The sequence below is a fragment of the Lichenostomus cassidix genome, unplaced genomic scaffold (genome assembly GCF_008360975.1).
Source record: "Lichenostomus cassidix isolate B80296 unplaced genomic scaffold, HeHo_3.0 HiC_scaffold_38, whole genome shotgun sequence".
Classification (NCBI taxonomy): Eukaryota; Metazoa; Chordata; class Aves; order Passeriformes; family Meliphagidae; genus Lichenostomus; species Lichenostomus cassidix.
This window is the reverse complement of record NW_028147440.1, coordinates 585,638-611,376: the sequence shown is the minus strand read 5'-3', so window position 1 is coordinate 611,376 and position 25,739 is coordinate 585,638. Positions and strand designations below refer to the sequence as shown.

The window sequence follows — 25,739 nt, the reverse complement described above, 5'->3', positions numbered from 1 at the left end:
GGGGGGGGGGGGTGGGGAGGCTGGTTAGCCCATCCCCCACCCCTCCCCCTCCCCCTCCCCCTCCAACCCCCCCCTTGTCCGTCCGTCTGTCCGTCCGGAGGCCTCGGCGGAGCCCGGCCAGGGCCGCAGCGGCCGCTTGTCCGTCTGTCCGTCCGTCTGTCCGTCTGTCCGTCCATCCGGCTGTCCAGCTGTCCATCTGTCCGTCCGAGTGACCAGCGGAGCGTCCGGTTGTCCAGCTGTCCGTCTGTCCGTCCGGGATTTCGGCCTGTCCGTCTGTCTGTCCTTCATCCATCTCTGTCCGTCCTTCATCCGCATCCCTCTGTCCGTCTGTCCGTCTGTCTGTCCTTCGTCCATCGCTGTCCTTCATCCCTCTGTCCGTCTGTCCGTCTGTCTGTCCTTCGTCCATCGCTGTCCTTCATCCCTCTGTCCGTCTGTCCGTCCTTCGTCCATCTCTGTCCGTCCTTCATCCGCATCCCTCTGTCCGTCTGTCTGTCCGTCCGTCCTTCATCCGCATCCCTCTCTCCGTCCGTCCTCTCCCCGCGTCCGTCTGTCCGTCTGTCCTTCCCGCATCCTCTGCCTGTCCGTCTGTCCTTCCCGCATCCTTCCCCGCGTCCGTCTGTCCGTCCTCCATCCCTCCCTGTCCGTCTGTCCGTCCCTCCCTTCCCTCCCCCCTCCCCAGCCCGCCTGTCCGTCTGTCCTCCATCCCTCCCTCCCTCCCCGCTCCGTGTCCGTCTGTCCTTCCCGCGTCCCTCTGTCCATCCCCGCTCCGTGTCCGTCTGTCCGTCTGTCCGTCCGTCTGTCCTTCATCCATCTCCGGCCGCATCCTTTCCTCTCCCCCCCATCCCGCGTCCGTCCGTCCGTCCGTCTGTCCCTCCGCGTCCGTTTGTCCTTCATCCTTCTGTCCTCCCCCCGCGCCTGTCCGTCTGTCTGTCCGTCCTTCCTCCATCCCCCCGTGTCCTTCAGTCCGTCCGTCTGTCTGTCTGTCCTTCCCGCGTCCCTCTGTCCTTCCGTCCCTGTCCGCATCCTCCCCTCCCCCCCGCAGTGTCCGTCTGTCCTTCCCGCATCCCCGGCCGCGTGTCCGTCTGTCTGTCCTTCCTCCATCCCCGCACTGTCCTCCCGTGTCCGTCTGTCCTTCCCGCGGCCTCCCCATCCCCCTCCGCGTCCGTCTGTCCGTCCGTCTGTCCTTCCTCCCCGTCCGCGACCCTCTGTCCGTCCCCGCTGTCCGTCTGTCCTTCCCGCGTCCCTCTGTCCGTCTGTCCTTCCTCCCTCCCCGCTGTCCGTCTGTCCCTCTGTCCACCCCGGTGTCCGTCTGTCCTTCCCGCGTCCCCTCCCCCCCCCCCGTCGTGTCCCTCTGTCCGTCCGTCCATCCCCTCTGTCCCTCTGTCCGTCTGTCTGTCCATCTCTGTCCCTCATCTGTCCCTCTGTCCATCTCTCCCTCTCTCCATCCTCTCTGTCCCTCCGTCCATCTCTGTCCTTCTGTCCACCTGTCCATCTGTCCATCCCCAGTGTCCATCTGTCCATCTCGTGTCCGTCTGTCCGTCTGTCCGTCTGTCCGTCCCTCCCCGCGCTCCCATGGCTCCCCAGGCCCGAGGGGAAGCGACGGCGCCGTGAGCGGGTGAGAGTTTGGGGAGAATTTGGGGGATTTTGGGGAAATTTGGGGAATTTGGGGGAATTTTGGGGAATTTTGGGGAAATTTGGGGAAATTCAGGGCGAATTTTGGGGGGATTTGGGGAGTTTGAGGGATTTTGGGGTCTTTTGGGGAGGATTTGGGGGAAGTTTGGGGAGATTTTGGGGGATTTCGGAAGAAATTCGGGAATTTTGGGGAATTTTGAGGTTTGGGGTACTTGGGGGAATTTGGGGGATTTTGGGGTGAATTTTGGGGATTGGGAGTGGGGAAACTTGGGATTTGGGGGGTTGGAAAATTTTGGGGGATTTAGGGTGAAATATGGGGATTTTGGGGGAAATTTGGGGATTTGGGGGAATTTAGGGTGTTGGGGATTTTAGGGAAAATTTTGGTGATTTTTGGGGAATTTTTGGTGATTTTTTGGGATTCTTGGGGGTTTTGGGGTTTTGGAAATCTTGGGGAATTTGGGAATTTTGGGAAATTTGGGGAAATTTGGGATTTTTGGGGTGAAATTTGGGGGATCTTGGTGAATTTAGGGGATTGGGGGCAATTTGGGGAGATTTGGGGTAGGATTTGGGTGAAATTTGAAATTTAGGGGCATTTTGGGAGATTTGGGGTTAGGGTGAAATATAATGGGGGATTTTGGGGAAAATTGGGAGTTTGGAGATTTAGGGTGAAATTTGGGGGATTTTGGGGGAGTTGGGTCTCTTGGGGAGGATTTGGGGGATGTTTGGGGGGATTTGGGGGATTTTGGGCTGAAATTTGGGGATTTTGGGAGATTTTGGGGTGAAATTTTGGGATTTTGGGGCGAAATTTTGGGATTTTGGGGAATTTGGAAACCTTGGGGGAATTTGGGGGTATTTGGGAGTTTGGGGATTTTGGGGAAGTTTGAGTTATTTGAGGAATTTTGGGGGATTTGGGGTAATTTTTGGGGCAATTTGGGGAGTTTTTGGGGCAATTTTGGGGGGAATTTTGGGGAAATTTGGGGGATTTTGGGGCAATTTTGGGAGGGAATTTTGGGGGGAATTTCGGGGGACTTCGAATTCCCCCAAAACTTCCCCAAAATTCCCCCAAAATTCCCAAATTTCCTTTCCCGACAATTCCCGCCCCTTTTAACCCTTTCATCCCCGGACAACTCTATTATTAAACTTCCCCCAAAAATCGCCCTAAATGACCCCAAAAATCCCCCAAAATTCCCAAAATTCCACCCGAAACTTCCCAAAATTCCCATCTGGGAAACTTCCGGACAATTCCCCGCCAAATTTTAACCCTTTCATCCCCGGACAACTCCACTATAACTCCCAAAAAATTGCCCTAAATTGCCCCAAAACTTCCCCAAAATTCTCCCAAATCTTCACCAAAAAATTTCCCCAAAATTCCTCCAAAACTTCCCAAAAATCCCGGAAGCTTCCCGACAATTCCCCCCGCCAAATTTTAACCCTTTCATCCCCGGATAACTCCACTATAACTCCCCAAAATCACCCCAAAACTCCCCAAATCTTCCCGAAATTTCCCAAAATTCTCCCAAATAGTCACAAAAAATTCCCAAAATTCCAACCGGAACTTCCCCAAATTCCCATCCCGGAAACTTCCCGACAATTCCCAGCCAATTCCCCGCCAAATTTTAACCCCTTCATCCCCGGACAACTCCAACATACCCCCAAAAATCGCGGGAAAAACTCCCTAAAAAATCGGGAAAAATTCCCAAAAATTTCCCAAAAATTCCCAAATTTCCACCAAATCTTCCAATACTTCCCATCCCGGACTATTCCCGACAATTCCCAGCCAATTCCCCGCCCATTTTTAACCCCTTCATCCCCAGACAACTCCAACATACCCCCAAAAATCGCGGGAAAAACCCCAAAAAAACCTCAAGAAATCCCCAAAAATTCCACAAAAATCCCCCAAAAATTCCCAAAATTCCATTAAAAAAATCCCCAATTTCCTATCCACCACCATTCCCGACAATTCCCCCGCCCACTTTTAACCCCTTCATCCCCGGATAACTCCACTATAACCCCCAAAAATCACGGGAAAAACTCCAAAAATTCGGGAAAAATTCCCAAAAATCCCCCAAAAAATTCCCCAAAAAATTCCACCAAATCTTCCCAAATTTCCCCTCCACGACCATTCCCGACAATTCCCAGCCAATTCCCCGCCAAATTTTAACCCTTTCATCCCCGGATAACTCCACTATAACTCCCAAAAATCGCCCCAAAACCCCAAAAATTAGGGAAAATTCCCAAAAATTCCCAAAAATTCGACCAAAACATCCTAAATTCCCATCCCGGACCATTCCTGACAATTCCCCGCCCATTTTTAACCCTTTAATCCCATCCCGGACAACTCCAACACGCACCCAAATCACACCCCAGAAACCCTGAAGATTGCCAGAAAAAACTCCCAAAAATAGGGGAAAATTCCCAAAAATTCCCCAAAATTCCACCAAATCTTCCCAAATTCCCATCCCGGACCATTCCCGACAATTCCCCACCAAATTTTAACCCTTTAATTCCCACACAACTCCACCATACCCCCCAAAACCTCCCCCAAAAAACCCCCAAAAAACCGGGAAAAATCCCCAAAAATTCCCAAAATTCGACCAAAATTTCCAGTACTTCCCATCCCGGACCATTCCCGACAATTCCCAGCCAATTCCCCGCCCATGTTTAACCCCTTCATCCCCATACAACTCCACCATACCCCCCAAAACCTCCCCAAAAACCCCAAAAAAATCGGGAAAAATCCCCAAAAAACCGGGAAAAATCCCAAATTTCCCCAAATCTGCAGTTCCCAGGATGAGCTCGTGCAGCTCGCGGGCGCTGACGCTGCTGAGCAGCGTGTTCGGGGCCTGCGGCTTGCTGCTGGTGGGAATCGCCGTCTCCACCGACTATTGGCTCTACATGGAGGAGGGCGTGGTCTCCCCGCAGAACCAGAGCACCGAGGTGCGCATGGCGCTGCACGCCGGCCTCTGGCGGGTCTGCTTCTTCGCAGGTGAGGGGGAAATGAGGAAATTTGGGAGGTTTTGGGGGAGATTGGAGCGAAATCCGGGTGAAAAACGGTGAAAAAACGGTGAAAAAACGGTGAAAAAACGGCTAAAAACGGTGAAAAACGGGGGAGAAATGGCGATTTTTGGGGTTAAATTGGGGTTTCTGGGGGTCCTATGGCCTCTGGCGGGTCTGCTTCTTCGCAGGTGAGGGGGAAATGAGGAAATTTGGGGAAATTTGGGTGAAAAACGGTGAAAAACGGCGAAAAAACGGCGAAAAAATGATAAAAAACGGTGAAAAAACGGCGAAAAACGAGTGGAAAATGGGGATTTTTGGGGTTAAATTTGGTGTTTATGGCGCTGCACGCCGGGCTCTGGCGGGTCTGCTTCTTCGCAGGTGAGGGAAAAACGGGTTTGGGGGAAATTTGGGAGGTTTTGGGGGAGATTGGAGCGAAATCCGGGTGAAAAACGGTGAAAAAATGGTGAAAAACGGAGGAGAAACGGCGAAAAAACGGCTAAAAACGGGGGAGAAATGGCGATTTTGGAGGAGAAATTGGACTTAAATTGGGGTTTCCAGGGTTCTGCTTCTTCGCAGGTGAGGGGGAAATGAGTTTGGGGGAAATTTGGGAGGTTTTGGGGGAGATTGCAGCGAAATCCGGGTGAAAAACGGTGAAAAAACGGCAAAAAACGGTGAAAAAATGGCGAAAAAACGGTGAAAAACGGCTGAAAAATGACGATTTTTGGGGTTAAATTGGGGTTTCTGGGGGTCCTATGGGCTCTGGAGGGTCTGCTTCTTCGCAGGTGAGGGGGAAATGAGGAAATTTGGGCAAATTTGGGTGAAAAACGGTGAAAAAACGGCGAAAAACTGTGAAAAAATGATAAAAAACGGTGAAAAAACGGCGAAAAACGAGTGGAAAATGGGGATTTTTGGGGTTAAATTTGGTGTTTATGGTGCTGCACGCCGGGCTCTGGCGGGTCTGCTTCTTCGCAGGTGAGACCAGGAGGGATTTGGGGGAAATTCGGGAGGTTTTGGGTGAGATTGGAGCAAAATCCAGGTGAAAAACGGTGAAAAAACGGTGAAAAACGGTGAAAAAACGGTGAAAAACGGTGAAAAAATGGCTAAAAACGGGGGAGAATTGGCGATTTTGGAGGAGAAATTGGACTTAAATTGGGGGTTCCGGGGTTCTGCTTCTTCGCAGGTGAGGGGGAAATGAGTTTGGGGGAAATTTGGGAGGTTTTGGGGGAGATTGCAGCGAAATCCGGGTGAAAAACGGTGAAAAAACGGCAAAAAACGGTGAAAAAATGGCGAAAAAACGGTGAAAAACGGCTGAAAAATGGCGATTTTTGGGGTTAAATTGGGGTTTCTGGGGGTCCTATGGGCTCTGGAGGGTCTGCTTCTTCGCAGGTGAGGGGGAAATGAGGAAATTTGGGGAAATTTGGGTGAAAAACGGTGAAAAACCGGCGAAAAACGGTGAAAAAATGATAAAGAACGGTGAAAAAACGGCGAAAAAAGAGTGGAAAATGGGGATTTTTGGGGTTAAATTTGGGGTTTATGGCGCTGCACGCCGGCCTCTGGCGGGTCTGCTTCTTCGCAGGTGAGACCAGGAGGGATTTGGGGGAAATTTGGGAGGTTTTGGGTGAGATTGGAGCAAAATCCAGGTGAAAAAATGGGGAAAAAACGGTGAAAAAACGGTGAAAAAATGGACGAGAAATGGCAGAAAAACGGCAAAAAACGGAGGAGAAATGGCGGTTTTGGGGGTTAAATTGGGGTTCCTGGGGTTCTGCTTCTTCGCAGGTGAGGGGAAAATGGATTTTGGGGAAAATTTGGGCGAAATTTGGGCAAAAAACGGTGAAAAAATGGGGAAAAAAAATGGTGAAAAAACGGCGAAAAACGGAGGAGAAACGGCGGAAAAAAGGCTAAAAATGGGGGAGAAATGGTGATTTTTGGGGTTAAATTCGGGGTTTTTGGGGGTCCTATGGGCTCTGGAGGGTCTGCTTCTTCGCAGGTGAGGGGAAATGGGTTTTGGGAAAATTTGGGTGGAATTTGAGCGAAATCCAGGTGAAAAACGGTGAAAAAATGGGGAAAAAATGGCAAAAAACGGAGGAGAAATGGTGGAAAAAAGGCTAAAAATGGGGGAGAAATGGCGATTTTTGGGGTTAAATTCGGGGTTTTTGGGGGTGCTATGGGTTCTGGGGTTCTGCTTCTTCGCAGGTGAGGGGAAAATGGGTTTGGGGAAAATTTGGGTGGAATTTGGGTGAAAAACAGCGGAAAAATGGCGAAAAACGGTGAAAAAATGATAAAAAACGGTGACAAAACGGCGAAAAACAAGGGGAAAATGGAGATTTTTGGGGTTAAATTCAGGGTTTCTGGGGGTCCCATGGGCTGTGGCGGGTCTGCTTCTTCGCAGGTGAGGGGAAAATGGGTTTGGGGAAAATTTGGGTGGAATTTGGGTGAAATCCGGGTGAAAAACGGTGAAAAAATGGGGAAAAACGGTGAAAAAACGGCGAAAAAACGGCAAAAAATGGGTATTTTTGGGGTTAAATTTGGGGTTTCTGGGGTTCTGCTTCTTCGCAGGTGAGGTGAAAATGGATTTTGGGGAAATTTGGGAGGTTTTGGGGGAAATTTGAGCGAAATCTGGGTGAAAAATGGCGAAAAAAAGAGGGAAAAACGGTGAAAAAATGGTGAAAAATGGGGAGAAATGACAATTTTTGGGGTTAAATTTGGGGGTTTTGGTGCTAATTTTTGGGATTTTGGGTTCCTGGGGGTTTTTTGGGGTCCAGAATTCATTTTTGGGGTGATTTTGGGGCAATTTTGGGGTTTTTTGGGTCCCCAGGACAGGAAAATCAGATTTTAATGCTATTTTGGGGCAATTTTGGGGCAATTTTGTGCCAATTTTTGGGATTTTTTGGTGCTAATTTTTGGGATTTTGGGTTCCCGGGGTTTTTTGGGATCCAGAATTCATTTTTGGGGCAATTTTGGGGTAATTTTGGGGTAATTTTGGGGTAATTTTGGGGTAATTTTGGGTTTTTTTGGGGTTGTGAGTTCATTTTTTGGGTCATTTTGGGGTAATTTTGGGGTTTTTTGGGATCCCCAGGAGAAGAAAATTGAATTTTGGGTCAATTTTGGGTCAATTTTGGGGATTTTTTGGTGCTAATTTTTGGGATTTTGGGTTCCCAGGGGTTTTTTTGGGATCCAGAATTCATTTTTGGGATCATTTTGGGTTAATTTTGGGTTTTTTGGGATCCCCAGGAGAAGAAAATTGAATTTTGGGTCAATTTTGGGTCAATTTTTGGGATTTTTTGGTGCTAATTTTTGGGATTTTGGCTTCCTGGGGGTTTTTTGGGGTCCAGAATTCATTTTTGGGGTGATTTTGGGTTAATTTTGGGGTTTTTTTGGGTCCCCAGGACGGGAGAAAGGTCGCTGCGTCGCCTCCGAATATTTCCTGGAGCCAGAATTGAATTTGGTGACGGAAAACACTGAAAACATCCTCAGTAAGAGAAATTTGGGGAATTTTGGGGAATTTTGGGATTTTTGGGTGGGCTGGGAGGATTTGGGGGAATTTTTGGGGGAATTTTGGGAGATTTGGAGGAATTTTTGGGAGGGTTTGGGGAAAATTTGGGATTTTTTTTGGATTTTTTGGGGATTTTAAAAGATTTTTTTTGGATTTTTTTGGAATTTTTAAAAAATTTTTTGGGATTTTTTGGGGATTTTTAAAAAAATTTTTGGGAATTTCTTTGGGATTTTTTGGGGATTTTTTGGGGACTTTTTTGGGGACTTTTTTGGGGACTGGGAATTCCAGGATTTTTTGGGGAACCCTAAAGTGAATTTGGGATAAATCTGGGGAGAAATTGGGGGAAATTTTGAGGAATTTTGGGTTGGATTTGGAAGGAATTTGGATTTTGGGGGAATTTTTTGGTTGTTTTTTAGGGTTTTTTGGGTCAAAAAATTCCAAATTTTTTTGTGACTCTCCAGAGATTCTCGACCCGAATTTGGGATAAATTTGGGGAGAATTTGGGGAGAATTTGGGGGTTTTTTTGCAGTTTTTTGGGGTTTTTTTCCAGGTTTTTGGAGTTTTTTGGGGTCTAAAAATTCCAAATTTTTTTGTGACTCTCCAGAGATTCTCGACCTGAATTTGGGATAAATTTGGAGGAAATTCCAATTCATTTCAGGACAGATTTAGAAAAAATTTCATTTTTTAAATGTTTTTTTGCAGTTTTTTAGGGTTTTTTGGGTCAAAAAATTCCAAACTTTTTTGTGTCTTTCCAGGGATTCTCGACCTGAATTTGGGATAAATTTGGGATAAATTTGGGGAGAATTTGGGCTGATTTTGCGTGAATTGTGGGTGAACTTGGGGAGAATTTGGGGGTTTTTTTGCAGTTTTTTTGGGGTTTTTTTTCGGTTTTTTGGGTCAAAAAATTCCGAATTTTTTTGGTGTCTCAGTCAGACTTTTGGGGTGAATTTGGAGGAAATTCCAATTCATTTCAGGACAGATTTAGAAAAAATTTCATTTTTTAAATTTTTTTTTTGCAGTTTTTTGGGTCAAAAAATTCCAATTTTTTTGTGTCTTTCCAGGGATTCTCGACCTGAATTTGGGATAAATTTGGGGAGAATTTGGGGAGAATTTGGGGAGAATTTGGGGGTTTTTTTGCAGGTTTTTTGGGGTTTTTTCCCAGGTTTTTGGAGTTTTTTGGGGTCAAAAAATTCCAAATTTTTTCGTGTCTCTCCAGGGATTCTCGACCTGACTTTGGGATAAATTTGGGGTGAATTTGGGGAGAATTTGAGAATTTTTGGGGGTTTTTTTTGCAGTTTTTTGGGGGGTTTTTTTCGATTTTTTGGGTCAAAAAATTCCAAATTTTTTCGTGTCTCTCCAGGGATTCTCGACCCGAATTTGGGATAAATTTGGGCTGATTTTGGGTGAATTTTGGGTGAATTTGGGGAGAATTTGGGGAGAATTTTTTGGGGTTTTTTTTTGCAGTTTTTTTGGGGTTTTTTCTGTTTTTTGGGTCAAAAAATTCCGAATTTTTTTGTGTCTCTCCAGGGATTCTCGACCTGAATTTGGGATAAATTTGGGGTGAATTTGGGCTGATTTTGGGTGAATTTTGGGTGAACTTGGGGTGAATTTGGGGAGAATTTGGGGGTTTTTTTGCAGTTTTTTGGGGTTTTTTGGGTCTAAAAATTCCGAATTTTTTCGTGTCTCTCCAGGGATTCTCGACCCAAATTTGGGATAAATTTGGGATAAATTTGGGATAAATTTGGGATAAATTTGGGATAAATTTGGGATAAATTTGGGATAAATTTGGGATAAATTTGGGATAAATTTGGGATAAATTTGGGTCGATTTTCAGTGGATTTGGGGAGAATTTTTTTTGGGTTTTTTTTAGTTTTTGGGCTCTAAAAATTCCAATTTTTTTTGTGTCTCTCAGGCTGACCTCGGGGCAGATTTGGGATGAATTTGGGGAGAATTTGGGGCTGATTTGGGATTTTTTGTGGGGTTTTTTTTCAGTTTTTTTGGGGTTTTTTGGGGTCTAAAAATTCCGAATTTTTTCGTGTCTCTCCAGGGATTCTCAACCCAAATTTGGGATAAATTTGGGGTGAATTTGGGCGGATTTTGAGTGAATTTTGGGTGAATTTGGGGAGAATTTGAGAATTTTTTGGGGTTTTTTTTTGCAGTTTTTTGGGGGTTTTTTTCAGTTTTTTGGGTCAAAAAATTCGGAATTTTTTTGTGTCTCTCCGTGTGAACTCGGGGCAGATTTGGGATGAATTTGAGGAGAATTTGGGAAGAATTTGGGATTTTTGGGTTGGTTTTTTTTTTCAATTTTTTAGGGTTTTTTTGGGGTTTTTTGGGTCTAAAAATTCCGAATTTTTTCGTGTCTCTCCAGGGATTCTCGACCCGAATTTGGGATAAATTTGGGATAAATTTGGGATAAATTTGGGATAAATTTGGGATAAATTTGGGATAAATTTGGGATAAATTTGGGATAAATTTGGGATAAATTTGGGTTGATTTTTCCCAATTTTTTGCAGAGACAGTGAGGACAGCCACGCCCTTCCCCATGGTCAGCTTGTTTCTGGTTTTCACTGCTTTTGTCATCAGCAACGTTGGACACATCCGACCCCAGAGGACTCTGCTGGCTTTCGTTTCTGGAATATTCTTCATCCTCTCGGGTGAGTGAAGATCCTAAAAAATAAAATATCCCAAAAAAAATCCGATTTGCCAAAAAAAATCCCCAAAAAAATCCGATTTTCCAAAAAAAATCCCCCAAAAAATCCGATTTTCCCCTAAAAATCCACTCCAAAAGAACCTCTTGGGTGAGGAAAAAATCCTAAAAAACCCAAAAATTAAAATATCCCCAAAAAAATCCAATTTGCCAAAAAAAAATCCCCAAAAAATTGGATTTTCCAAAAAAATTGGATTTTTGCAAAAATCTGATTTTTTCCCAAAAAATCATTTCCCCCAAAAACCACTCCAAAAGAACCTCAGGAATCTTCTTCATCCTCTCGGGTGGTGAAGATCCTAAAAAATAAAATATCCCCCAAAAAAATCCGATTTGCCAAAAAAATCCCCAAAATCCGATTGCTAAAAAAATCCCCAAAAATGGATTTTCCCCTAAAAATCCACTCCAAAAGAACCTCTTGGGTGAGGAAAAAATCCTAAAAAACCTCAAAAATTAAAATATCCCCAAAAAAATCCAATTTGCCAAAAAAAATCCCCCAAAAAAATTGGATTTTCCAAAAAAAAATTGGATTTTTTACCAAAAAATCTGATTTTTTCCCCCAAAAAATCCAATTTTTCCCCCCAAAAAATCCACTCCAAAAGAACCTCAGGAATCTTCTTCATCCTCTCGGGTGAGTGAAGATCCTAAAAAATAAAATATCCCCAAAAAAATCCGATTTGCCAAAAAAAATCCCCAAAAAAATCCGATTTGCCAAAAAAAATCCCCCAAAAAATCGGATTTTCCCCTAAAAATCCACTCCAAAAGAACCTCTTGGGTGAGGAAAAAATCCTAAAAAACCTCAAAAATTAAAATATCCCCAAAAAAATCCGATTTGCTAAAAAAAATCTGATTTTTCCCCATAAAAACCCTGCTGGATTTCGTTTCCAGAATATTCTTCATCCTCTCGGGTGAGGAGAAATCCTAAAAAATACAAAAAATAAAATATCCCAAAAAATCCCTAAAAAAATCGGATTTTTCCCCCCAAAAAATCTGATTTTTCCCCCAAAAAATCTGATTTTTCCCCCAAAAAATCTGATTTTTCCCCCAAAAAAATCTGATTTTCCAATAAAAATTTGCCCCAAAATAACCTCAGGAATCTTCTTCATCCTCTCGGGTGAGGAGAAATCCCAAAAAAGAAAATATCCCAAAAAAATCCAATTTGCCAAAAAAAATCCCCAAAAAAATCGAGCCCAAAATGAGAAAACCCAAGAAAATCTGATTTTTTTCCCCCCAAAAAATCTGATTTTCTACCAAAAAATCCAATTTTTTCCCCCAAAAATCCACTCCAAACGAGCCTCGGGAATCTTCTTCATCCTCTTGGGTGAGGAGAAATCCTAAAAAACCCCAAAAAAAAAAAAAAAAAAAAATCTGATTTTCCCCAAAAAAATCAGATTTTTCCCCAAAAAAGCTCTACTGGCTTTTGTTTCCGGAATATTCTTCATCCTCTCGGGTGAGGAGAAATCCCAAAAAATAAAATATCCCCAAAAAAATCCGATTTGCCAAAAAAAATCCCCAAAAAAATCGGATTTTCCCCCAAAAAATTGGATTTTTTACCAAAAAATCTGATTTTTTCCCCCAAAAAATCCAATTTTTCCCCCAAAAATCCACTCCAGAAGAGCCTCAGGAATCTTCTTCATCCTCTCGGGTGAGTGAAGATCCTAAAAAATAAAATATCCCAAAAAAATCCAATTTGCCAAAAAAAATGCCCAAAAAAATCCGATTTTCCAAAAAAAATCCCCAAAAAAATCGGATTTTCCCCTAAAAATCCACTCCAAAAGAACCTCTCGGGTGAGGAAAAAATCCTAAAAAACCCAAAAATTAAAATATCCCCAAAAAATCCCCAAAAAAATCTGATTTTCCCAAGAAAAATTGGAGAAAACTCGAAAAAAAATCTGATTTTTCCCCAAAAAAACTCTGCTGGATTTTGTTTCTGGAATATTCTTCATCCTCTCGGGTGAGGAGAAATCCCAAGAAATAGAAAATCCCCCCAAAAATCCGATTTTCAAAAAAAATCCCCCCAAAAAAATCAGATTTTCCAAAAAAAATTGGATTTTTCCCCCAAAAAATCTGATTTTTCCCCCAAAAAAATCTGATTTTCCAATAAAAATTTGCCCCAAAATAACCTCAGGAATCTTCTTCATCCTCTCAGGTGAGTGAAGATCCTAAAAAATAAAATATCCCAAAAAAATCCAATTTTCAAAAAAAAATCCCCAAAAAAATCGGATTTTCCAAAAAAAAAATTGGATTTTTCCCCCAAAAAAATCTGATTTTTCCCCAAGAAAACTCTGCTGGATTTTGTTTCCGGAATATTCTTCATCCTCTCGGGTGAGGAAAAATCCTAAAAAACCCAAAAAATAAAATATCCCAAAAAAATCCCCCAAAAAATCGGATTTTCCCAAGAAAAATTGGAGAAAATGCAAAAAAAAAATCTGATTTTTCCCCAAAAAAAAAATCGGATTTTTCCCCATGAAAACCCCTTAAACCCTCAATTCTCCCCCAAATTCCCTCATTTCTCTGTCAAGTTTTCTCCAATTTTTTCCCAATTTTTTTTTCCCAAAACCCCAATTTTTTTCCCAAAATTCCCAAATTTCCTGTTTCCACTCCTTTCCCTGTTCCTGTGTCCCAAATTTTCCCCAAATTCCCCCAAAATTCCCCCAAATTCCTTCATTTCTTCCCCAAATTTTCTCGGATTTTTTCCATTTTTTTCCCAAATCTCCCCAAATTTTTTTCCCAAAATCGCAAAATTCCCAAATTTTCCCCCAAAATTCCCAATTTTTTCCATCCCCAGTGTACCAAATTTCCCCTAAATTCCCTCATTTCCCCCCAAATCTCCTCGAAATTTCCCCATATTTTTTTCAAATTTCCCCAATTTTTTTCCCAAATATTCCCAATTTTTTTTTTGGAAGATCCCAAAAAAAATTTCCCAAATTTTTCTGTCCCCAGTGTCTGAAATTTCCCCAAATTGCCCCAAATTTCCCCCAAATTCCTCCATTTCCCTCCAAATTCCCTCATTTTTCTGCCAAATTTTCTCAGATTTTTTCCATTTTTTTCCCAAATCTCCCCAAATTTTTTCCCAAAACCCCAAATTTTTTTCCGAAAACTCCAAAATTTCCCAAATTTCCCTTTCCAGGTCTCTCTCTGGTGGTGGGTTTAGTTCTGTGTCCCAAATTTTCCCCCAGATTTCCCCCAAATTCCCTCATTTCTCCCCCAAATTCCCTCATAACTTCCCCAAATCTTCTCCAAAATTTCCCAAATTTTTTCCCCAAATCCCAAAAATTCCGAATTTTCTCCCAAAATTTCCCAAATTTCCGTTTTCAGGTCTCTCTCTGGTGGTGGGTTTGGTTCTGTGTCCCAAATTGTCCCAAATTTTCCCAATTTCCTCATTTCTTCCCCAAATTTTCTTGAATTTTTTCCATTTCTTTTCCAAATCTCCCCAAATTTTCTCCCAAAATTCCCAAATTTTCTCCCAAAATTCCCAAATTTTTCTGTCCCCAGTGTCCCAAATTTTCCCCAAATTTCCCCCAAATTCCTCCATTTCCCTCCAAATTCCTTCATTTCTTCCCCAAATTTTCTCGGATTTTTTCTATTTTTTCCCCAAATCTCCCCAAATTTTTTTCCCAAAATCCCAAATTCCCAAATTTTCCCCCAAAATTCCCAATTTTTTCCATCCCCAGTGTACCAAATTTCCCCTAAATTCCCTCATTTCTCCCCAAATCTCCTCGAAATTTCCCCAAATTTTTTTTCAAATTTCCCCAAATTTTTTCCCAAATATTCCCAATTTTTTTTTTTTGGAAGATCCCAAAAAAAATTTCCCAAATTTTTCTGTCCCCACTGTCTGAAATTTCCCCAAATTGCCCCAAATTTCCCCCAAATTCCGTAATTTCTCTGCCAAATTTTTGCGGATTTTTTCCCAATTTTTTTCCAAATCTTCCCAAAACCCCAAATTTTTTCCCAAAACCCCAAAATTCCCGAATTTTCTCCCAAATGTTCCCAAATTTCCCTCCCCAGGTCTCTCCCTGGTGGTGGGTTTGGTTCCAAATTTTCCCAATTTCCTCATTTTTCCCCCAAATTTTTTTCCCAAATTCTCGAATTTTTTTCCAAATCTCCCCAAATTTTTTCCCAAATATTCCCAATTTTTTTTTTTGGAAGATCCCCAAAAAAATTCCCAAATTTTTCATCCCAGTGTCCCAAATTTCCCCCCAATTCCCTCATTTCTCCCCCAAATTTTCTCAATCTTTTCCACTTTTTTCCCAAATCTCCTCAAAATTTCCCCAAATTTTTTTTCCCAAAACCCCAAATTTTTTCCCAACATCCCAAAAATTCCCAATTTTTCTGCTCCCAATGTCCCAAATTTCCCCCAAATTCTTCCAAATTTCCCCCAAATTCCTCCATTTCCCCCCAAATTCCTTCATTTCTCACCCAAATTTTCTCGGATTTTTTCCATTTGTTTTCCAAATCTCCCCAAATTTTCTTCCCAAAACCCCAAATTTTTTCCCCAAAACCCCAAATTTTCCCAAATTTTCCCTTTCCCAGGTCTCTCCCTGGTGGTGGGTTTAGTTCTGTGTCCCAAATTGTCCCAAATTTCCCCAATTTCCTCATTTCTCCCCCAAATTCCCTCATAACTTCCCCAAATCTCCTCAAAATTTCCCCAAATTTTTTCCCAAAACCCCAAAATTCCCGAATTTTCTCCCAAATTTTCCCAAATTTCCGTTCCCAGGCCTCTCTCTGGTGGTGGGTTTGGTTCTCTACATCTCGAGCATCAACGACGAGGTGATGAATCGTCCCGGCGGCTCTGAGCAATACTTCCAGTATCGCTACGGATGGTCCTTCGCCTTTGCTGCCTCCTCCTTCCTGCTCAAGGAGGTGAGTTCCGGGAAATTCCCAAAATTCCCAAAATTTCCCCGAATTCCCAAAAAAATCGCAGCGAAAAAATGAGGTTTTTCGGCGAAAAAATGAGGTTTTTATGCCAAAAAAAGTGATTTTTACGCCAAAAAATGTGATTTTTACACGGAAAAGTGCGACTCCTGTTCAAGGAGGTGAGTTCCTGCGAAATGCCCAAAATTCCCAAAATTTCCCCAAAATAGCAGAGGTTTCCAAAAAAAATTTGGGATTTTTTGGCGAAAAAATGGAGTTTTTATGTCAAAAAATGTGATTTTTACACCAAAAAATGCGATTTTTTCGCCAAAAAATGCGAATCCTGCTCAAGGTGGTGAGTTCCTGCAAAATCCCAAAATTCCCAAATTTTCCCCGAATTCCCCAAAAAATCGCGACGAAAAAATGAGGTTTTTCGGTGAAAAAATGGAGTTTTTAGGTCAAAAAATCTGATTTTTACGCCAAAAAAAGTGATTTTTACATGGAAAAATGCGAATCCTGCTCGAGGAGGTGAGTTCCTGGAAACTCCCGAAATTCCCAAAAATTCCCCCAAAATAGCAAAGGTTTCCAGAAAAAATTTGGGATTTTTTGGCGAAAAAATGGGATTTTTATGTCCAAAAATGTGATTTTTACGTGAAAAAAAGTGATTTTTACGTAGAAAAATGCAAATCCTGCTCAAGGAGGTGAGTTCCTGCAAAATCCCAAAATTCCCAAATTTTCCCCGAATTCCCCAAAAAATTGCGACGAAAAAATGAGGTTTTTCCGCAAAAAAATGGGATTTTTATGTCAAAAAATGTGATTTTTACGTGGAAAAATGCGAATCCTGGTCAAGGAGGTGAGTTCCCGGAAATTCCCAAAATTCCCAAAAATTCCCCAAAAATACCAGAGGTTTCCAAAAAAAAAAAAATTGGGATTTTTGGGCGAAAAAATGGAGTTTTTACGCCAAAAAATGCGATTTTTACGCCAAAAAAATGCGATTTTTTCGCCCAAAAAATGCGATTTTTTCGCCCAAAAAATGCGAATCCTGCTCAAGGTGGTGAGTCGGAATTCCCAAAAAAACCCAAAATTCCCAAAAAATCCCCGAATCCCAAAAAAAATCGCTACCAAAAAAATTGAAGTTTTTCAGCCAAAAAATGGGATTTTTATGTCCAAAAATGGAGTTTTTCTGTGAAAAAAATGGATTTTTCCCATAAAAACCTTAATTTTCTCACCCGAAAAAGGAGATTTTTCCATTTAAAAAAAATTCAGTTTTCCAAAAAAAAAAAAAAAAAAAAAAAAAATCTGGAATTTTTTCAGGTGTGTCACTCAGGTGTGTCACAGGTGTGTCACTCAGGTGTGTCACAGGTGTGTCACAGGTGTGTCACTCACCTGTCACTCAGGTGTATTTTCTCTCCATTCCAGGTGTCACTCAGGTGTCACTGATGTCACTCAGGTGTCACTCAGGTGTTTCTCTCCATTCCAGGTGTCACTCAGGTGTATTTCTATGTCACTCAGGTGTCACTCAGGTGTATTTCTCTCCCTTTCAGGTATCACAGGTGTCACTCAGGTGTCACTCAGGTGCTTCTCTCCATTCCAGGTGTCACTCAGGTGTCACTCAGGTGTCCCTCAGGTGTCACTCTCCATTCCAGGTGTCACTCAGGTGTATTTCTCTCCATTCCAGGTATCACAGGTGTCACTCAGGTGTCACCCAGGTGTGTTTCTCTCCCTTCCAGGTGTCACAAGTGTCACTCAGGTGTGTCACTCAGGTGTGTCACTCAGGTGTGTCACTCAGGTGTGTCACTCAGGTGTATTTTCTCCATTTCAGGGCACAGGTGTTACTCAGGTGTCACTCAGGTGTCACTCAGGTGTTTCTCTCCATTCCAGGTGTCACTCAGGTGTATTTCTCTCCCTTTCAGGTATCACAGGTGTCACTCAGGTGTTTCTTTCTATTCCAGGTGTCACTCAGGTGTGACAGATACCAGGTAACAACTCCAGGTGTCACAGGTGTCACTCAGATGTCACTCAGGTGTATTTCTCTCCGTTCCAGGTGTCACTCAGGTGTGTCACTCAGGTGTATTTTTTCCCCATTCCAGGGCGCAGGTGTGATGTCAGTGTACCTGTTCACCAAGCGCTACGCCGAGGAGGAGCTCTGCCGAGCTCTGTGTCACTCAGGTGTCACTCAGGTGTATCACAGGTGTCACTCAGGTGTGTCACACCTGTCACACAGGTGTCTCTGTCTCTCTTTAGGGCGCAGGTGTGATGTCAGTGTACCTGTTCACCAAGCGCTACGCCGAGGAGGAGCTCTGCTGAGCTCTGTGTCACTCAGGTGTCACTCAGGTGTCACTCAGGTGTCACTCAGGTGTGTCACACCTGTCACACAGGTATCACTCAGGTGTCACTCTCTCTCCCCAGGGCGCAGGTGTGATGTCAGTGTACCTGTTCACCAAGCGCTACGCCGAGGAAGAACTCTGCCGCGCTCCGTGTCACTCAGGTGTCACTCAGGTGTCACTCAGGTGTCACTCAGGTGTCACTCAGGTGTCACTCTCTGTCCCCAGGGCGCAGGTGTGATGTCAGTGTACCTGTTCACCAAGCGCTACGCCGAGGAAGAACTCTGCCGAGCTCTGTGTCACTCAGGTGTCACTCAGGTGTATCACAGGTGTCACTCAGGTGTCACTCAGGTGTCACACCTGTCACACAGGTGTATTATTTTCCCATTCCAGGGCGCAGGTGTGATGTCAGTGTACCTGTTCACCAAGCGCTACGCCGAGGAGGAGCTCTGCTGTGCTCCGTGTCACTCAGGTGTCACTCAGGTGTCACTCAGGTGTCACTCAGGTGTATCACAGGTGTGTCACACCTGTCACACAGGTATCACTCAGGTGTCTCTGTCTCTCTTTAGGGCGCAGGTGTGATGTCAGTGTACCTGTTCACCAAGCGCTACGCCGAGGAGGAACTCTGCTGAGCTCTGTGTCACTCAGGTGTCACTCAGGTGTCACTCAGGTGTGTCACACCTGTCACACCTGTCACACAGGTGTCACTCTCTCTCCCCAGGGCGCAGGTGTGATGTCAGTGTACCTGTTCACCAAGCGCTACGCCGAGGAGGAGCTCTGCTGTGCTCCGTGTCACTCAGGTGTCACTCAGGTGTATCACAGGTGTCACTCAGGTGTGTCACACCTGTCACACAGGTGTCTCTGTCTCTCTTTAGGGCGCAGGTGTGATGTCAGTGTACCTGTTCACCAAGCGCTACGCTGAGGAGGAACTCTGCCGCGCTCCATGTCACTCAGGTGTCACTCAGGTGTCACACCTGTCACACAGGTATCACTCAGGTGTCTCTGTCTCTCTTTAGGGCGCAGGTGTGATGTCAGTGTACCTGTTCACCAAGCGCTACGCCGAGGAGGAGCTCTGCCGCGCTCCGCCCCACCTGCTCCGGCCGCGGCTCAGCACCTGCTCAGGTGTTTCGGGTCAGTTCCTGCAGCCGCGGGCGTGGCCGAGGGCGCGCAGCCCCTCCGACGCCTCGTCCGACGTCTCCATCCAGATGACCCAGAACTACCCGCCGGCCATCAAGTACCCCCAGCGACCCCCCAGCCACCCCCACCTGTCCACCTCGCCCTGCTAGGCTCACCTGGGCGCACCTGGGGGGGTGTTTGGGGGGATTTGGGGACTTTTGGGGACATTTGGGGAGCTGGGAAAGGCTTGGGGACGTTGGGGACAATGAGCTGGACCTGCCTGGGATACACCTGGACACACCTGGGACACACCTGGGACACACCTGGGGGGTGTTTGGGGGGATCTGGGGACATTCGGGGACATTTAGGGATGTAGGAAAGGCTTGGGGACGTGTGGGACAATGAGCCAGAACTGCCCGGGATACACCTGGGCACACCTGGGATACACCTGGGCACACCTGGGCACACCTGGGCACACCTGGGATACACCTGGGCACACCTGGGATACACCTGGAACACACCTGGAGGGGGTAGGGATAAGTTTGGGGACATTTGGGGACATTTGGGGAGCTGGGAAAGGCTTGGGGACATGGGGGACAATGAGCCAGAACTGCCTGGGACACACCTGGGCACACCTGGGACACCTGGGACACCTGGGCACACCTGGAAGGGGTAGGGATAAGTTTGGGGACATTTGGGGACATTTGGGGAGCTGGGAAAGGCTTGGGGACATGAGGGACACTGAGCCGGAACTGCCCGGGACACACCTGGGACACACCTGGGGGACATTTGAGATAATTTTGGGGACATTTGGGGACATTTAGGGATGTGGGACAGGCTTGGGGACATTGGGGACAATGAGCCAGGACTGCCCGGGACACACCTGGGCACACCTGGGCACACCTGGGCACACCTGGGGGAATTTGGGGACATTTGGGGAGCTGGGACAGGTTTGGGGACATGTGGGACAATGAACTGGACCTGCCTGGGACACACCTGGGCACACCTGGGCACACCTGGGGACATGTGGGACACACCTGGGGGACATTGGGGTCACCAGGGGTCACCTGGGCACACCTGGGGGACACACCTGGGGACACTTTGGGGACAATGGGACACACCTGGGGGACACTGGGGTCACCTGGGGACACCTTGAGGTCACCTGGGGGACATTGAGGTCACCTGGGACACACCTGGGGGACATCGGGGTCACCTTGAGGTCACCTTGGGGACATCAAGGCCTCACCCTGGCCGCCATCTTGGTGACGTCATCGGCCGCCATGCGGTGACGTCATCCGTAATCACCTGGGTGACGTCATCAGCTGCACCTCGGTGACGTCATTGTTCGATGTCTTGGTGACGTCATCGGCCGCCATCTTGGCCAAGCGGCAGCAGCCAATGAGGGGCCGGCGGCCATTTTGGATTGTGGAAACGGCCAATCAGAGGCGAGGATCGCCTCGGCGGCCATCTTGGCTTGCTGGCAACAGCCAATGAGAGACGAGGATCGCCTCGGCGGCCATCTTGACTGGGCAGGAAGAGCCAATCAGAGACAAGGATGTGGTCGGCGGCCATCTTGGCTGGAAAACAACAACCAATGAGAGACAAGGATCAAACTGGCGGCCATTTTGTCCTGCTGGCAGCAGCCAATGAGAGACAAGGATCGCCTCGGCGGCCATCTTGACTGGGCAGCAACAGCCAATCAGAGACAAGGATCGCCTCGGCGGCCATCTTGACCAGGCAGGCTCAGCCAATGAGAGACGAGGATCGCCTCGGCGGCCATCTTGGCCAGGCAGGCTCAGCCAATCAGAGACAGAGATCGCCTCGGCGGCCATCTTGGCCAGGCAGGATCAGCCAATGAGAGACAAGGATCACCTCGGCGGCCATCTTGTCCCCCCAGGCTCCTCCCCCTCCCCCAAAGCGGGCGTGTCCTCGTGACCTCTGACCCCCAGCCCCGCCCCCCCCGCGTGGCTGGACCACCACGGGGTTTCCCAGGCACAACCCGGGGGGTTGGGGTGGGGGAGGGGCTGGGGGGAGGGGCCTGGGGGAGGGGTTGGGTTTGGCTCCTCCCCCTCCCCCCCGACATTCCTGTGGCAATAAAAACGAAACTCTGATATGTAGCGAATTTTCCCACCCCGAGGAAAAACAAAAAAAAAAAAATTAATTATTATAATAAAAATAAAACGATGATAATAAAAATGATGACGATAAAAACGATTATAATAAAAATTATTATTATAATAAAAATGAAAATAAAAATGTATTTTAAAAAATTAGCGGGGGGAGGGGTGGGAAAATTAAAAAAAAAAAAAGGAAAAAAACAACAAAAAAATTTAAAAAATGCAAAATAAATTTAAAAAAAGCCTTGTGGGGGGAGGGGAGGGAGGGGGAGGGGCGTGGCTTCCCCCCCCCGCTGTACGATATGTAAATAAGGGGATCACGTGACCTCAATAAAGGATTTCAAAGGAAGCCGGGTCGGTGTGAGAAGTGAATTCCCGAAAATTCGACCCAAAAAATCGTCTCGGGAGATGTGAAATCTGAACTGGGAATCAAAAAAAATTATCGTAATTCAAACTGAGACCCCAAAAAATCGTTAAAATGCAACTTTGGACCCAAAAATTCCAACTTGGGATACTAAAAAATCACCAAAAATCCAAACTGGGATGCTGAAAAATGACCAAAATCACACCTGGAATCCCAAAACTCCACCTTGGGACACCAAAAATCACCCAAAATGCAACTTTGGACCCAAAAAATCCAACATGAGATACTAAAAAAATCATCAAAATCCAACCTTGAGCCCCAAAAATCATCCAAAATCACACCTGGAATCCCAAAATTCCACCCTGGGATACCAAAAATCACACCTGGGATCCCAAAAATCATCCAAAATCACACCTGGGACACCAAAAATCCAACCTGGGGCACCGAAAATCATCCAAAATTCAACTTTGGACCCAAAAAATCCAACTTGGGATACTAAAAAATCATCAAATTCACACCTGGGATCCCAAAAATCATCCAAAATCACACCTGGGATCCCAAAAATCCAACCTGAGACACCAAAGATCATCCAAAATGCAACTTTGGACCCAAAAAATCTGATCTAGGATACAAAAAAAATCATCAAAATCACACCTGAGACACCAAAAATTACCCCAAATCCAACCTGGGATATCAAAAATCATCCAAAATCCAACTTTGGACCCAAAAAATCATCAAAATCACACCTGGAATCCCAAAATTCCACCCTGGGACCCCAGAAATCACCAAAAACCACACCTGGAACCCAAAAAATCACCAAAATCACTCCTGGGATCCCAAAAATCCACCTTGGGATGCCAAAAATCATCCAAAATTCAACTTTGGACCCAAAAAATCTGATCCAGGATGCAAAAAAATCATCAAAATCACACCTGAGACACCAAAAATTACCCCAAATCCAACCTGCGATATCAAAAATCATCCAAAATCCAACTTTGGACCCAAAAAATCACAGTTGAGACCCAAAAAATCATCCAGAATCACACCTGGGACACCAAAAATCACCTAAAATCACACCTGGGATCCCAAAAATCCAACCTGAGACACCAAAAATCATCCAAAATCCAACTTTGGACCCAAAAGTTCTGACCTGGGATACTAAAAAATCGTCCAAAATCACACCTGGGATAAAAAAGAATCATCAAAATACAACTTTGGACCCAAAAATTCCAACTTGGGATGTCAAAAATCACCAAAAATCCAACCTGGGATATCAAAAATCATCCAAAATCACACCTGGGATCCCAAAAATCCAACCTGGGGCACCAAAAATCACCCAAAATTCAACTTTGGACCCAAAAAATCCAACCTGTGATACTAAAAAAATCATCAAATTCACACCTGGGATCCCAAAAATCATCCAAAATCACACCTGGGATCCCAAAAATCCAACCTGAGACACCAAAAATCATCCAAAATGCAACTTTGGACCCAAAAAATCTGATCTAGGATGCAAAAAAAATCATCAAAATCACACCTGGGATCTCAAAAATTACCCCAAATCCAACCTGGGATATCAAAAATCATCCAAAATCCAACTTTGGACCCAAAAAATCATCAAAATCCAACCTGGAATCCCAAAATTCCACCCTGGGATACCTAAAATCACACCTGGGATCCCAAAAATCATCCAAAATCACACCTGGGACACCAAAAATCCAATCTGGGGCACCGAAAATCATCCAAAATTCAACTTTGGACCCAAAAATTCCAACTTGGGATACTAAAAAATCACCAAAAATCCAAACTGGGATGTTGAAAAATGACCAAAATCACACCTGGAATCCCAAAAATCCAATCTGGGACACCAAAAATCCCACCTGGGATACCAAAAAATTACCAAAATTCAACTTTGGAGCCAAAAATTCTGACCTGGGATACTAAAAAATCATCAAATTCACACCTGGGATCCCAAAAATCATCCAAAATCACACCTGGGATCCCAAAAATCCAACCTGGGACACCAAAAATCATCCAAAATCCAACTTTGGACCCAAAAAAATCACAGTTGAGATCCAAAAAATCATCAAAATCACACCTGGGATCCCAAAATTCCACCCTGGGACCCCAGAAATCACCAAAAACCACACCTGGAACCCAAAAAATCAGCCAAAATCACACCTAGAATCCCAAAAAATCCACCTCGGGATGCCAAAAATCATCCAAAATGCAACTTTGGACCCAAAAAATCTGATCTAGGATACAAAAAAAATCATCAAAATCACACCTGGGATCTCAAAAATTACCCAAATCCACCCTGGGATATCAAAAATCATCCAAAATCACACCTGGAATCCCAAAAATCCAACCTGGGACACCAAAAATCATCCAAAATCCAACTTTGGACCCAAAAATTCTGACCTGGGATACTAAAAAATCATCAAATTCACACCTGGGATAAAAAAGAATCATCAAAATACAACTTTGGACCCAAAAATTCCAACTTGGGATACTAAAAAACCACCAAAAATCCAAACTGGGATGCTGAAAAATTATCAAAATCACATCTGGAATCCCAAAAATCCACCTTGGGACACCAAAAATCCCACCTGGGATACGAAAAAATTACCAAAATTCAACTTTGGAGCCAAAAATTCTGACCTGGGATACTAAAAAATCGTCCAAAATCACACCTGGGATAAAAAAGAATCATCAAAATGCAACTTTGGACCCAAAAAATCCAACTTGGGATGTCAAAAAATCACCAAAAATCCAAACTGGGATATCAAAAATCATCCAAAATCCAAACTGAAATCCCAAAATTCCAATCTGGGGCACCAAAAATCACCCAAAATTCAACTTTGGACCCAAAAAATCCAACCTGTGATACTAAAAAAATCATCAAATTCACACCTGGGATCCCAAAAATCACCCAAAATCACACCTGGGATCCCAAAAATCCAACCTGAGACACCAAAAATCATCCAAAATGCAACTTTGGACCCAAAAATCTGATCTGGGATATAAAAAAATCATCAAAATCACACCTGGAATCCCAAAAATCCAACCTGGGGCACCAAAAATCACCTAAAATCCAAACTGGGATACTAAAAAAATCATCAAAATCACACTTTGGACACCAAAAAAATCACCCAAAATCCAATCTGGGATGTCAAAAATCACCCAAAATCACACCTGGAATCCCAAAATTCCACCTTGGGACACCAAAAATCACCCAAATCACACCTGGAATCCCAAAATTCCAATTTGGGGCACCGAAAATCACCCAAATCACACCTAGAACCCAAAAAATCCCTGAAAATGACACCTGGAATCCCAAAATTCCACCCTGGGACACCCAAAAATCCCCAAAATTCACCCAAAAAATCACTAAAATTCATCCTGGGATCCCCAAAAAATCACAAAAATCATACCTGGAATCCCAAAAATCACCAAAAATCACACCTGGGACCCAAAAAATCCCCGAAAATTACACCTGGGACCCAAAAAATCACCCAAAATTACACCTGGAATCCCAAAATTCCACCCTGGGATACCCAAAAAATCCCCAAAATTCCACCCTGGGACCCCAAAAATCACCCCAAATCCAATCTGGGAACCCAAAAATCACCCAAAATTCTCCCTGCAATCCCAAAAATCACCAAAATCACACCTAGAATCCCAAAAAAATCCCCAAAATTCACCCTGGGACCCAAAAAATCCCGCAAAATTACACCTGGAATCCCAAAATTCCACCCTAGAATCCCAAAAAATCCCCAAAATTCCACCCTAGAATCCCAAAAAATCCCCAAAATTCACCCTGGGACCCAAAAAATCCCCAAAATTCACCCAAAAATTCATCCTGCGATCCCAAAAATCACCAAAATCCAACCCGGGATCCCAAAATTCCACCCTAGAATCCCAAAAAATCCCAAAATTCACCCAAAAAATCACTAAAATTCATCCTGGGATCCCAAAAAAATCACAAAAATCACATCTGGAATCCCAAAAATCACCAAAAATCACACCTGGGAGCCAAAAAATCCCCCAAAATTACACCTGGAATCCCAAAATTCTACCCTGGGATACCCAAAAAAACCCCAAAATTCACCCTGGGACCCCAAAAATCACCCAAAAT

The 25,739-nt window shown here is 44.5% G+C and overlaps 1 protein-coding gene and 3 long non-coding RNA genes across 7 annotated transcripts in view; all 4 read left to right on the top strand.

The window, feature by feature from the left end:
• Positions 1 to 21,237, top strand: part of LOC146422872 (uncharacterized) — a 23,281-nt gene extending 2,044 nt beyond the window's left edge. Inside the window, exon 2 of the long non-coding RNA XR_014847809.1 lies at positions 20,340 to 21,237. This is a non-coding gene — a long non-coding RNA (uncharacterized LOC146422872). The remainder of the gene's footprint in view (positions 1 to 20,339) is intronic.
• On the top strand, positions 1,323 to 19,456 carry CACNG7 (calcium voltage-gated channel auxiliary subunit gamma 7). The gene is made up of 6 exons (XM_085045662.1): positions 1,323 to 1,615; positions 4,415 to 4,618; positions 8,016 to 8,102; positions 10,636 to 10,776; positions 15,544 to 15,689; positions 19,021 to 19,456. Exons 2-6 carry the CDS (start codon positions 4,423 to 4,425, stop codon positions 19,288 to 19,290), a joined length of 840 nt encoding a protein of 279 aa, XP_084901788.1. The 5' UTR covers positions 1,323 to 1,615; positions 4,415 to 4,422; the 3' UTR covers positions 19,291 to 19,456.
• LOC146422875 (uncharacterized) lies at positions 4,631 to 6,435 on the top strand. Its single transcript, XR_014847812.1, has 4 exons — positions 4,631 to 4,817; positions 5,008 to 5,411; positions 5,602 to 6,015; positions 6,406 to 6,435. It is a non-coding gene; the product is annotated as an uncharacterized LOC146422875 (long non-coding RNA).
• Positions 17,084 to 18,387, top strand: LOC146422874 (uncharacterized). Of its 4 annotated transcripts, none has more exons than XR_014847814.1 (5): positions 17,084 to 17,173; positions 17,225 to 17,337; positions 17,510 to 17,572; positions 17,861 to 17,886; positions 18,297 to 18,359. It is a non-coding gene; the product is annotated as an uncharacterized LOC146422874 (long non-coding RNA). The 4 variants fall into 4 exon arrangements; XR_014847815.1 differs by lacking the exon at positions 17,084 to 17,173 and adding an exon at positions 17,673 to 17,735 and having other exon boundaries at positions 17,199 to 17,337; positions 17,510 to 17,561; XR_014847813.1 differs by lacking the exon at positions 17,084 to 17,173 and having other exon boundaries at positions 17,199 to 17,337.
• Positions 21,238 to 25,739: the final 4,502 nt, after the last annotated feature.

Excerpts from the sequence above, each read along its gene's own strand:
- CACNG7 (XM_085045662.1), top strand. The coding sequence starts at position 4,423 with ATGAGCTCGTGCAGCTCGCGGGCGCTGACGCTGCTGAGCAGCGTGTTC. Across the intron at positions 8,103-10,635 it reads AAACACTGAAAACATCCTCA|AGACAGTGAGGACAGCCACG; the intron begins GTAAGAGAAATT and ends AATTTTTTGCAG. Across the intron at positions 15,690-19,020 it reads CCTCCTTCCTGCTCAAGGAG|GGCGCAGGTGTGATGTCAGT; the intron begins GTGAGTTCCGGG and ends GTCTCTCTTTAG.